This window comes from Aspergillus piperis (assembly GCF_003184755.1).
Source record: "Aspergillus piperis CBS 112811 unplaced genomic scaffold BO85scaffold_28, whole genome shotgun sequence".
In the NCBI taxonomy this organism is placed as follows: domain Eukaryota; kingdom Fungi; phylum Ascomycota; class Eurotiomycetes; order Eurotiales; family Aspergillaceae; genus Aspergillus; species Aspergillus piperis.
Window position 1 is genome coordinate 712 of NW_020291618.1, and position 13,286 is coordinate 13,997.

Below are 13,286 nucleotides of genomic sequence, written 5' to 3' on the forward strand. Positions count from 1 at the left end.
CTAGTAGATAGCGAATAACTGACTTGCCTGACTGACTTTGCTGCTTCTATTCTTACCGCTTCTACTAACTAGATACCTACTGAAGAGTGCCGTGACTGACGATGGACCACGTACCTATAGTAGTAAACACTAACTACGGAGTACTTCCTCCAGCAAGACCAATGGGTTAGTTAGTTAGTAGTAGTAGCAGTAACTATAACAGTCAGATACCAACACACACAGTATTGCCATGCTAGGAAATGGACACTAATCCACCACAATTTATGCGACAGTTAGAGCTGGTCGCGGGGCTAATCACAGCCCTGCCTCGAGTGAATTAGGCGGGTAGCAGGGGGAAGCCGGTAACATACCGATTCCCATAATTACCCAGAGGGTACATGCCTGCTGTACTTTTGGGCAGGAAATTCACCCGGATTTGGTATGGGAGGTACAAACAGAGTACGGAGTGGTACCTCGGTGGGCTCGGTCTTACCCAGTTGGGGATTAGCGGCACCACACTAAAAGTGGGAAGACTCGTGGCCGCCACTGGAATGATAATCACCGTATTCCTGGGTACGGGGGGAGGCAAGAAATGTAAAAAAAGAGAGGCAAAAAAACCAGAGACACAACAGGCAGGAAAAATGAAGATGTAGGCTAAGAAAAAGACACATGAATAACTATGTAGAGTGACAGAAAAGCCCAATCCCATTGAGACAACTAACCCCATCTACCAAACAGATACTACATCATAACACCTCACAACTACGTAAACAAGCGACTAAAAAAGAACAAAAAGATATCTGTCTCTCACTCTGACTCTCACTCTTACTACTTCTTGTCTCTCTGGCCATCAAATCAAAGCCGCCAGATGATTGTTTCGGTGAAGGGCCTCCGTTCGGACTGGCGTCCCGTGGTTGGTGGGCGCCGCTGCCCTTTTAGGGGTTCGTCTTGTTCCTTTCTCAGCAGTGGTTCGGTTAGTGACTGTCGGACCCAGCATTTCACGCCCCTTGGTTCGCCGCTGCCCTCCTTAGCGGGAACCCAAATCCCCTGAAGGGGGGGGGCCACTCATCACCGCCAACGAGGTGTCGCTCTCGGAGGAATGGCGATGATCCTCATCATCCACCGCTAGTAGTATGACGATGATCCATGGCCGATGATGTAGAGGCATGATGCTGCTGAGGTTGGATGGCCCTCTTACAATGTGATTTTTTGGTTTTCCTTCCCTCCTATCCCTTCCCTTCTTCTGGTTCTTCTTCTTCTTGTTGTTCTTATTGTTGCCACGGATCAATCAACACTCGCCAACATTAACAGGACGGCTCGTCTTTTCCACTTTCCCACCCCCCTCCCCTGGCACGAAAGTCACCGAATTTTGCATGGCTCCATAGCGAAGCGAACCTTTCATTTTCTCCATTCCTCCTTAGCTCCTCCTAGCAATTGCCGAGGCGGCGGCGGATCATTAAGCCACAAAAAGGGCATAAGAGTGTATCAGTACGTCAAATGGGGCGATAATAGTCAGTCAGTCGGACCTAGTCAAAACGTTCTCATCAGGTCTTCAGGGGAGGTCATGCAACGTCGATCGAGCCATCGGATTCGTGGCTTTGCCTCCATCGCCGCAAGACGGGGTCAGGATCAATATCGGAATGCTTCGCTCGACCTTTCTCTCATCGTGCCTCCCGCTACCCTGACTAGTGCCACTGATAATGCACCTAGACGGTACTACAACCGGAGGTATCTCCCCCCTCAGTTACGACCAAAAGTCTTGTAATTGCCACCACTAGTGGTTTTTGCCTGCCTTAGACGAGATTCCAAAAAAAGCACATCTATCGTCTGCCTGCAGCAATAGGAAAAACGATGCATCTGTATATGGAGGAGTTGTACTTTGTGCTGGATGATCATGTATCGTCCTTTTAGTCCCAACCCCCCCAATCTGGTAGTGGAAGTGGCTTGCGTACTTTTCCTTCTCTGGTCGGATTTTAAGCTCCACCACAAAGAAAGTCAACGGCTTGGGGCAGGACGATCCATTCCCGCGGGTTCGACACACCTTCTGACGGATCATGGCTGGGAGCGAGTGGGAGCGAGTGGGAGTGAGCAGCCAAAGCAGAACCAGGAAAGGATGTGCAGGCTGCCGATCCATCTCTCCCCATCCATCGCGCTTCGGGAACATGTGTCCATCGGAACATCGAATCACAGGGTTGATAATGTGACGAAAGTTGATTCAGATTTTCCCTTTTTCTTTTTTTGCCCCTGGGCTGTATGGGGTACCCCGTATGGCGCCTTCTTAACATAACACTACTAAATGGCTGGAGCCATGTATGCATTCATTCACCTACCGCGCGACAGGGATAGGATGGCTTCCGCGCATTGCCATTCGTCAGTGCTTTGAGAATTGGTGGGCAAGTGTGAGTTAAAATTCTCCAGCCCGGCTAGGAATGGACGAAGGAAGCTTTCCGACGGTCGTGCGATGAAACTAAGAATAATGATGATAATGGTAATAAAATAACACACAGATACGGGACCCGAGATGGTGGAAATTAAACCTCAATAGAAGAAAATGCCCGACCATGGGTGAGGCTTCGGGGAAGACGCGCGCAAAATTTTCTTTCGCAGCTTTAAGGTCTTTGCGCGCGCTGACCGTCGCCGCTCACCGTGGTTCATCCTCGGGGCAACTTCAACTATGACGGGTGAGAACGTCATGAAAGTTCCTCTCATTGGACCTGTCTGTTGCCATTGCTCGTCTTGTTTGATACTTTGATTGAAATTTTGGAGCATGTCTCTTCTTGTCCACCCCCTTTGGCGGATGGTACTTTCACTTCCCCGTGCTGCAATGTACCTGACTGGCTGAATGCAAGGCTCAGCCCCGGAAGCTCTGACAAAGTACGGAGAAGTCGGGCGCTATCAGCACCAAGACACACAGGTCCCATCGATCTGATGAATGCAACTGAAACAAGTTAACGTCACAGGCGGAGCGACTAGTTATCTCGTAGGTTCTATCAAAGAACCACCAGCACCAGAGAGATCGCATCTCAGCTCGACCGCTAGTACAATCGTGGCGAATTTGCAGCAAGGCGCTGCAGTTGCATACATGAGCCCCAACGGACGATGTCCGGAACGTTCCCCGGCGGCTACATTAGTTGCGCTGGGTCGGCGAAAACATTGCAAAGGCGATGTTCCGCGTCCTACTGGATGAGAAGCTCATCGCGAAGGTTGGTAGCTTGGTACGCTATACCATGGAGCTATTCCTCACTCCTCGCTAGACGCGTTTTTTTCCCTATGAATCCGGTTATCAACACGAGGTCGAGCAGACCTGCAGGATGAGCCCCCAACTGCAATTGAGCAGCAAGTGAGCGAGCTCCGTTTTCGATGGAGGGGATGCATTCACCGGGGAGCGTTGAACAACAGAGTGCAAACTAGCCAGTGGAAAGCGTTCCTTGACCCCCGCATTGGTGCATGCAGTCGCGCTCCCCACTCAGCAAAGAGAGCGCGCGCGAAAGAGCTTGTGACCGGATGGGACCACGGCCGAACCCTTTCCTTTCCTTTTTCTCCCTTTGGGTCCTGACTTATGACAGTTGTCCACTGCCCGATGAGGATTGGGAGTAGACTTCCGCCGTATGAAGATGGAGGCAGATGAGGAGGCTCAACATGGAATCGGCAGCCGATTCAGGTAGGTAAGCACGTCAGTCCGACAGTGGTAGTAGAGGGGGGCCACCTAAGCAAGTAAGGCTAAGTCTCAGTCAGTCAGAGTTAGTTACTGTGAATTCAGTAGTGTAGTAGCCTAGGGAGGGGGGAAAAGCCCGTGACCTCATAGTGGACAAGCAGGCACCCAACTTGCAATGAAGCATCCTCTCTGGCAGCTCTTCGAAGCGACGGGTGAAACCGAGAGAAGCGAGGATTCCCCGAAATATTACCATACATACAGAAGGAGAATACCAATGATTACGAGGACGTAAGGGTACCACGACCGGGCGGCCGCGTGACTGCCTTCTTGCTCCACTCGCCCATTCCATGGTTGACGGCCAGCATTATTATTCTTAGTTCCTGCCTACTACCCGCTTACTATCGTCTATCTACCCTACCTGTCTATTCATTTGTTCCCTTCTTTCTCTCATTCATGACTATGTAAATACCACATACTTGCAACCCCACGGCATCCCAACGGGAATCACCTTGTCCGAGCTGTCCTCGCAAGTCAGACACTTGGCTCTTACCCCCCCGTCCAGTGTCCACTTTCCGGACGAGCTCCAATGAGCCCAGTGAAGGTCAATGCCACCCTGGCGAGTGACGATAAAGAACTGCCGATCTGGGATCGGCTAGTGGCTGAGGGGATTCTCCGCTAATAAGGACACTGCTGAGTGCTAAGACTCCCAGCAAGCACCAACAGTCATGATGCCAACCCGAATTCGGTTCTACCTGGCTTGATGCCTTTACCCGATCATTTGATGTCGAGGCACGATGATGAAGGATCATCGCGACCCTGACACATAACCCTCCGTCTCCATACCTGCTCAGATGTTGTTCAATGCTCTCACACGAAATTAACACTAGGAGACCTGTCTCATTATCCCTCGAGTATCCACTCTCCACAGACAGAGCACGGAGGACGACCTGTCCAGCAAAATTACTCTAGTCTACCGCATTCCGTCCATCCACCATCATACACAGTACACCTCGTTCAAGCCACCGATCGTCTTGCACAAAGAGAAAAATGTCTGTGTGGTGTGTGTGTGTGTGTGTCGCGAGAGAGAGAGAGAGAGAGAGAGAGAAAGAGAGAGAGACCTGATAACATAGACTTGAGTTGCTGCCGCCTACCCTCCTCCTCCCAACCCAATCAATAGCCAACGCAGCCATCAGTGCAGAAACGATCAGCCAGGAAACGCCCCCTTAAACCCATCCGACAGGTCCATAACATCCTCCTACTACTGACCAGGGTCATTCTCCCATGGAATATTCTTCCCCTCCTTATCGTATGGTCGGCAAGGCACAGGCACCCTACCCCCGTAGTTAGAGACTTAATGTACTGTTATATGTAGTTCCACCTAGTGCTTCCAGAATAAATTAAATGATTCCTCCTAGAACCTTGGGTGTCCACCACCATCGACCAGGGGAGGGATAAAGGGGGGCACAAGGTCAATGCGTCTGCGTAGTGGCTTTCCCATTTTCTTTTTCCCTTCCACCCATGGGCCCCCCTCCTCCTTCATCTCTCGAGAGTAGATGCCCATTTCATTCCAAAACCTATTATGGGGCCTGAGTATCCACGGGCCCTTTAATACAGCTCACTATAGTATGGGTTCGCATACTTCGCTTATGAGTTTAAATAACCATCACTAATAACCATCCAACTATTATATAGATATAGATTACTAATATGTTGAAGGGCTGATGATCTATCTGTTTGACAGTATTGGGAGCTGCAGTGCGTGGTTTCTTCTACCCATTGGGAAAACCAGACAGGCATCTATACAGTTTCCTTAGACTTTGCAGGGCATTTAGATCAAGTGCGTGGAGAGTAGACTTACCTACTGACTACAGCTGAGTACATCGAAAATACTTTCCCCTACTAGTAGTTATCATATGTTGATGAACGGAGAGGGCTAAGTAATTAGCCTGCTATGGTTTCAAGCAACAACATCTGATATTGTTAACACCTGACCTTTTACTTCAGTAGTCACGTAGGTAACTAACTGCTAGTTAGTTAGTTAGTTACACTATGTAGGAATTTCATTCCAGCTTACATCATTTTAACCAGTTACACGGAAACCAACTAAGTAGATAGTTGAGTCTGGATGAGAGACACATGACCCAGCTCATTTCATCATATCACGTTACTTGCTGCAAACTCAAGATACTCCGTCAATAGTCACAATAACTACCTACAAAGTAAAAGAAAACAAGAAGAAACAATATTTGATTAAAACCTGCCCGGTGATATCATCATCATCATCATCCCACCTCACTACTTACCCAACTAACTAATCACCTTACATCTTCCTCCATCAAATAGTCAGTTAGTAGTTCAACAGCGTTTCATCCAGTCAGTATACACTGCAACGCAGCATCTACTGGCTAGTATACACATTTTAGTCAAATCTAAGTAAATCAATAACTAACTTACTTACTTCGTAAAATGCAAGATCACATTCCCACGAAGAATAAATAAATAAAAAGAACCCCCAATAATAAAATTAAACAAAAAAATAGAAAATAAAATCAATTATACGCCCCCCCATCTACTAACGGAGTACTCCGTACACCTTTCTGACCAAACCTCTCCCAAAAGAGAAAAGAAAAGAAAAGAAACAATTAAATTAATTAACTAATTCTCTTATGAAGTAAGCAGTAAAGTAAACCACGGCCCGCAAGCCATTATATCATATAGTCGGTCAAGCCAAAGAAAAAAAAAACCAACCCCCAAATCTCACACCCACTCACCAACTAAACATGACAACACATAATAACAACGACAACAACACAACACAACAACAACACGGCACGGCACAGGACGGCACAACACATTCCCATTTCCCTCCGCTCCGCTTGCTTACTATGTAAGTTAGTATTAATCCAAGATGGCAATAAATGACATGGCCGGCCCTTCCCCCGGGGAAGATCGGATCGGGGGGCCGAAAAAGCAGCAGCAGCACGCGGGACGGCACGGAGGGATTGATTGAATACTAACTACCAACCAACGTAAAAACTAACTAACTAGTTTTGAGAGTCATACCTGTCTAAGTACTAAGCACTAAGTACTAACTGTCAAGGGAAAATATCATCCGGAGGGTTTACTCTAATCGGCGGGTACTAAGACATCATCAATCCCATCATCCATTGGGTTGGGTTGAGTGTAGGGTAGATTCTGCCTTTTTTGGTTACTTTACTTTTTAAGTAAATGCTGGCTGGGCGCGCTTGTCTAGCCGAGCTGGCGGATGGATGGATGGGGTCAATCTGGTGATCCTGCCATGTGCGATGATGTTGATGATGATGTCGATGTCGTGGCTTTTCCCCGGTTTTTCATTTCCCCGGGTCCAACTAACGCAGGCTACGGAGGTTTCTTCCACGGCCATACTGCTGGCATCGGCTTATGTGGCAAATTTGTTCTGCTGATCAAGACATCATGCATGTTCTGTGTTATGTATGTAGGTGAGTATGGCTGCCGCGCCCTACAGATGACGAAGGTAATCGTGCTTCCAAACGCCTGTTCCGGTCCTAGTGTAGGTATTCCTGAAACTCCTAACATACAATCAAACCAACCAACCCATTTGTACAGCAAGTGCTAGGCCGTCGGCCGAATGACCCGGATCATGCAAGAGACGAGGTCGTCTTCCACTGGTACAATGCCCGCAGCACCGCGACACCTCCTGACTGTGTCTCAACAGTGCGTCCGCGGCCACGATCGTTGTAGTCGTTCGGCGCATAATCGCGCTCTGTGAAACCCGACCGCTCGGGTGCAGTTCCCCAGCCCTGCAGCTGTCGTGTGGAATCGAGTCCCAGCGTCTCGTCTTCGCTGGGGCCCTTAGAGCCACGGCTGCGGAGAAGTCCCGTCAGTGCCTCCGAGTCCTCACCCTGCGCCCCATAGTTTTGATAGTCGATCGCCCCCTGCGGCAGAGGACTCACGTCGGTGGCGGTGGTGTTTCCCCACCACTCCCCGATCTTGCCGTCGCCATTCTTGGTCAACAGAGCGGCGTTGGCGTTGTGCTCGATCCAGGGGCGGTATGTTCGGCATCGTGCTTGGTGCCACTCGTATACGTACTGCCAGCCGTCTTCACCGTCCCCTGTGCGGTTGGCACTGGCCAGAAAACGCAATTCCTGCGGCCGGATGTCTCGGCAGAACTCGGCCAAATGATGAAAGAAGATACCTTTGAAGGTTTGTCCATTTTGGGAGCAGCTCCCGGAAGAGTCGCACGCATCTTCCAACACACCTCCGCGGCCAAGCCCTTCCCACTGCTGACTGCCTTTGTCAGGCCATCCGGTAGCCAAGAGCACATCATTGACCAATCGGTGCCCGTCAGATAGATACTGCTGCAAACCGGTAGCTAACCAAAGTCCCCTTAGCCCGCTAAGGATCACTCCCTGGTTGTATGTATATACCATGGTGTTGAGAACATCACATTTGCGCGTGCCAGGATCATCGGCACTCTTCCAACCACTGATATGGAAGCCATCGCCATAGAGACCATTGGCACCCGTCATATTTGAGGCATTTAGCCACGAATATCCCTCGATGGCCGCCTGCAGATGAGTTGGGTCGTGAGGGTAACCGTCTGACCAATTCTCATCGTCCAATGTGGTTCCCATAAAGGGTGAATCAATAAAGTCTCCGGGGAAGTAGAGATACATCCCGATGCTAGCGGCTATGTACAGCTCATTGGTGATGGCATTCTTGTAGGGCGTCAGGTAAGGGCTCCAGATCATCCCGCCATTACACAAGGAAACGTCCCAACCCCCGGACGCAAGACCATAGAACACACGTGCCCGATGAGCCGCCGGAGACTGAAACTGGGTTCCATGCCAGAGGCGTTTTGTTGTCTCGTTGGGTGAGAAGGGGTCATCGTAATGCAGGTCGCTGTGCAGCACTTGGAACTTTATGTTCTCCAGCCAGCCCAAAACAACCCATAGCATGTCATCGAAGGCCTGGTTTCTTACAGCAAAGGCATCCTCACCGAAGTAGAATGCTGAGGTTTGGTCAAAATAATGGTTAATGAGATTCTCGAATCCCAACGAATACTGTTCAGTTATATCTTCCAGCTGTTTGTGATTCCCACTAGCATTCTCTGAAAGGAGGTCCGACAGTACATCCCCCGCCGTAGAAGTCAGTGAGGAGAGGGTGGCGGAGACATGAGTCCCAAGCACGGCAGCAGTCCAATCGATACTAGTAGGCCAAGTGCCTTGCCAAAGCTGGAAGTAGTCATCCTGCATCACATTGAGAGCATCCAGCAAATCGTTGTAAGTGCGGCTTATCGAGCCGATCGGTTCGCTGGGCTTCTCTGGAGCAGGAAGGGGAAGCTGCTTTGACGGGGGATCGGTTGAATCCTCCAGCGGAATCTGCGCATTTGAAGACAATGGCGCAAGGACGTCCTGCGACCGCAACGCCAGCGCATTGGTCTCAGAGAAGACTGCAAGCAAGCAGAGCAACCTATGAATAGCAAGCAACGCACGCATATTGAAGGCTTTCTAGTTGTAAGTCCCTCAAGCCCGCAGTGAATGACTGGTCTCGTGGTCCTGGACCTGGTTCCTGGTAACCCAGGGCGGAGGTACCGATAAGCAAGTGTTGCGAGTAATGATTCGAGGTAACAATACGTGAGGATTGACTTTTAAGCACGCAGAACTCGAGACAGACGCGGGGAGAAAGAGAGCTCAGAAAACCGCCAGCATCCAACGAGCAGCGAGAATCTCATGAGGCATATTTCAACAGTCAATGGTCCCCAGGGCGGGCCATGAACGAGGGAAGGAAGTGGCGTTGAGCGATAAGTTTGACGTTCGGCCGTTGCGGGGAAGGAAAGACCCCCGGGCTTAACTAAGCCAGCCATTCGCCGTGCTTTTCAGCCCTCCGGCTGACTCTCCGCAGCTCAGCTGCTGCCCTCATCCCTTCCAGCCTCGTCCTCTCCACGCTTGATCGTCGGGGTCTCGTTCTTGGTATTCCATCACGCGCCTGGGCTGCGGGGATCTCATGCCCGATTCCTGCCCGCCCCCCATCGACCTTCTGATCGATCCCTCGCAGAGTCTTATATAGTGTGCATCTCACGCACCTCTCTGATGACCAATAGCAGTCATTCGGATCTACAGAACTCTATCTGGACTAAGGGTCTTGGGATGATTGATGTGAGGTCGAAAGACTTGCCCATGTGCTGGACGAAAGGAGAGATCAATAGAGCAGGAATGCTACAAGTATAGCCCCATCCACATGAGCATCATGGGCAGTGGGTTTCATCTGAATTAATCTTGGAACTAGTAGAAATTTTGGGATATCCTGGCTTGATATATCATGCGAGCGAGGTTCTGCTTCAGCTAGGTCAGCGATGAGCATTCGAGCAAGCCACGAGACAGAACAGCAGCGGGGAGTGATGACAGATGTCAAGAGACAGTATCGAAAAGAGGGATGGCAACGGGGAAAGGAAAGGGAAAACCGGGCCGGGATGCCGGAAGAAATAAACTGCACATACCATATCGCTGAGTATTTACGACGCCGGCAAATATCTCCTCTGGCTGCAAGCCTATGAGTACCCTCGTTAGAGGAGCATAAAACTGTTGTAAGAGATATTGCCGGCTGTAACCACTGCTGCTCACGGCGCCCATCCAACCGTGACCAACATGCGCGCATCAAACCGACAGAGTGTCGTCTGAATGGTTCAACAGCCGTGTAGTCCTTGAGGGCGAAAACAAAGGCAAAATCAAAACGCTAGACGCGACGAGGCAAGAGAAAGCAAGATATAAGGTGCCTGCCAAGGTCATAAAGTAGAGTAAACAAAAGTCAACTCCTCAATGCTGCACAACAATACGCTTAGTCTCTAGCCTCCTCCGCTCCAGGGCTGCGACTCCTATCGCGGCTCCTGCTGCGTCCCCGTCCACCACGACCACCTCTTTGTCCAGCATTCTTTCCTTTGTTGTTCGATGGGGGTGGCCGCACAAAGGCGAAGTCGACCTGGATTGTCTGGTCCAGCAATTTGGATCCGTTCAAAGCCTTGATGGCTTCTGAGGCTTCGGGGAGGGTGGAGTATTCAATCAACGCGTAACCCTGAAAGAAGCGGATTAGTATTTCATCTCATGTCCGATAACAGTGCAATTAATCCAAATGAACCTGGGATTCATCCAGCAAAGTCCAAGAATGAAGCCTAGGCAGACGAAGAACCAAAGATACCTACCTTCACATAACCCGTCCGGCGATCGAGGTTCAGATTGAAGTTCTTGATTTCTCCATATTCAGCAAACAGATCCGTCACATCCTCCTCAGAAGCCTCTTCATGAATGTTGGTCGCGATAATAATCCATCCTTCGATACTGCGCACTGCAACAGCTGACGCTTGCGTTCTCGGATCAGAGGTATTGTTGCCCGACTGCGCGGGGACCTCTTCCTCCACCTCCTCCTGCGCCACGGGAGGGTCGACTTCCATTTCTGTAGACATGATGGGAGGGAGGTGAGACTGGATTGACCGAAATTAAAGGCTCGAGAAGGGTGGATAAATGGAGGGATTTTGGTCCAAGGTGGGCTGTTCAATGACCAAACTGTTGCAATGCGATGGATCTTCGCGAAGCTTGCGGTGTGCTTATGTAATCGAATGATATCCAACGACGGTCAATGTTGATGGCCATATTATACTACTCTCAATGCCACGAATAATAGTCGAGATTAATGATCGACAGAACTATGAAATAGGACTTGTGAGTGGAAATTTTCATGTTTGACTAATATGTAGAGGCTTCTCCCGAAAACCTTTCATAGCACTTTCATATACGCAGTACAGTATATTGCACCAATGAACTACTAAGACATAAGAGTAGATTAGCGATTCACAAAACATGGGAATCGCAACATTGAAGAATTTTTAGTTTTGGAAGTTTTTTTAAAGCTCTAGCGACTGAATCAGTTGGGTGTATCGCAGTGAAGATATATGTATACTAAATGCAAGCAGATAGGGTTTACTACTAGTATCTAGATGCTCAATTACTGAAAGATGCAACAATTGCCAACAAAATGCTCATGAAAATGGATCAAGAGCTCAAGGGATACAACAGGCTCAAGCCTAGTAGTAGCTAGCTCGGCTGTAGTTTTCATAACACTGTTCACCTTTTAACAATCAAGTTGCGCCTGCAAATCATGTTGTCCACACAGAAGTTTCTCCTTTTTTCAACTTTCCGTTGCCTCTTCACTGAGTGAATCAGCGTCTAATCATACTTACTAGCGGCATAGTATAGTGCTTGGATTCATTCTCTATGGCCACACTCATCCTTTCGCAGAGACTGATAACATGATGTCGATGAATGGGGTAGATATGAGGGATTTATGGGACTCTCTGTTGAAGACACAGAGAAATCTAAGCCGTAAGACATCCACTGCCATCAATTAAGATACTGACACCAGTAGTACTTTGTAACCATGTCGTGAAATCCCGTGTTCCTGCTGAGGATGGTGTGTTGGATCTAGTCTGAGTAGCTGAGAGCAGATGAAAGAGCTTTCCCCGCGTACTTTTTGCTACTGTAGAAAAAAGAGCTTTGGCTGGATACCAGTGAATTAATGCCAGCTCCTCGACGTGAATTGTGATAAACACAGTGACAACATGAGACCCCGTCCTCAGTCTAGATGCCCCCGTGGCCTTCTTCTCCTTTTTACTTGCTCATTATCATCGATATAGACAGGCTGTTACCCAGATATCGAAAGACACCACCCTTCTCCTCTCAATCTCAGGCGAAACTCTCATTCATTGAGTGATAAAGAGAGACGACGCCGCGATGAGCGGCAAGTCAGTCTCGAATCTACCCTGGTGAGCTCGATTCTCGGCAATTTCCTCTCCATATAAAACAACAATCAGGCCTCTAACGAATGACTATTCTAAATAGCGACGACCCTCAATGCTTCTGCCATTTCCGCTCGCCTAAGCCATATCCCAGAATCGAAGCAGTTCTGACAGGCTCTGCACCCGACCAAGTTCGCGAGCTGCACCATCCAAACGCCAAGCTCGATATAGCATTCGACGTGGTAGGCTGCGTCATGACATTGAACGAATGCATCCACGATCCTTCTCGACCAAAGATCGGCTACTCAGTCAGTCTGATGATCAAGGCGGCAAACACCCACTTCGTGAACCTCGAAGGCCTTGAAGACCACTCCCTCCTTCTAACCATTCGAATCCGCCATTCAGCATGCGCCGTGAGAGGCAACAAGATGATACTGAAGGAAAAGTTCAACGGATACTACCCTGACCCTCCATATAGTCGACTCTACAATGATCTGTTCGAGTGCCGTTGGCCTGAAAAGACGCTCCAGGTTCGTCTGCCTGAGGAGAGATGTCGCCGCTGGAAGACAGTCGCTTTGATATTGAGGACCTTTGGGCAGATCAATGGAGATAGCTATTGTCATATGGCGAATACGATGTTTACTCCTCGCGTGGGTGGGCTTAATGTGCGTCAGATCAAGAAGGATATCAAGATGGAGCTAGCGAAGAGTGATCATAAGCGAAGGGAGAATCCTGTGTCTCCTGAGTACATGGTTACGGTTAACGAACCGGAGAAGATTGAGAGGCTTAATCATGCTTATGAGGTTCATCTTCTTGCGTTTATTCACAGCTCATCTCGATTTCTTCGGTCACAGTACCTGTAGG

The 13,286-nt window shown here is 49.2% G+C and overlaps 5 protein-coding genes across 5 annotated transcripts; 1 reads left to right on the forward strand and 4 right to left on the reverse strand.

The window, feature by feature from the left end:
• Positions 1-541: 541 nt before the first annotated feature.
• BO85DRAFT_472364 (uncharacterized protein) lies at positions 542-3,063 on the reverse strand (the record flags this gene model as incomplete). Its single annotated transcript, XM_025662548.1, has 8 exons — positions 542-1,211; positions 1,551-1,718; positions 1,858-1,863; positions 1,932-2,113; positions 2,310-2,391; positions 2,612-2,714; positions 2,765-2,917; positions 2,982-3,063. The coding sequence occupies 8 exons, from the start codon at positions 3,061-3,063 to the stop codon at positions 1,007-1,009; spliced, it is 981 nt and encodes a 326-aa protein (XP_025510671.1). The 3' UTR covers positions 542-1,006.
• A 4,001-nt stretch (positions 3,064-7,064) lies between these two features.
• BO85DRAFT_453650 (putative glycosyl hydrolase) lies at positions 7,065-9,542 on the reverse strand. The gene has a single exon (XM_025661099.1). It carries the CDS (start codon positions 9,130-9,132, stop codon positions 7,273-7,275), a length of 1,860 nt encoding a protein of 619 aa, XP_025510672.1. The 5' UTR covers positions 9,133-9,542; the 3' UTR covers positions 7,065-7,272.
• Positions 9,484-10,381, reverse strand: BO85DRAFT_170600 (uncharacterized protein). The gene has a single exon (XM_025654288.1). The coding sequence runs from the start codon at positions 10,289-10,291 to the stop codon at positions 9,836-9,838; it is 456 nt and encodes a 151-aa protein (XP_025510673.1). The 5' UTR covers positions 10,292-10,381; the 3' UTR covers positions 9,484-9,835.
• A 90-nt stretch (positions 10,382-10,471) lies between these two features.
• BO85DRAFT_442812 (RBM8 family RNA-binding protein) lies at positions 10,472-11,093 on the reverse strand (the record flags this gene model as incomplete). Its single annotated transcript, XM_025658852.1, has 2 exons — positions 10,472-10,705; positions 10,833-11,093. The coding sequence occupies 2 exons, from the start codon at positions 11,091-11,093 to the stop codon at positions 10,472-10,474; spliced, it is 495 nt and encodes a 164-aa protein (XP_025510674.1).
• Positions 11,094-12,417: 1,324 nt separating this feature from the next.
• On the forward strand, positions 12,418-13,285 carry BO85DRAFT_505572 (uncharacterized protein; the record flags this gene model as incomplete). Its single annotated transcript, XM_025664340.1, has 2 exons — positions 12,418-12,449; positions 12,526-13,285. The coding sequence occupies 2 exons, from the start codon at positions 12,418-12,420 to the stop codon at positions 13,283-13,285; spliced, it is 792 nt and encodes a 263-aa protein (XP_025510675.1).
• Position 13,286: the final 1 nt, after the last annotated feature.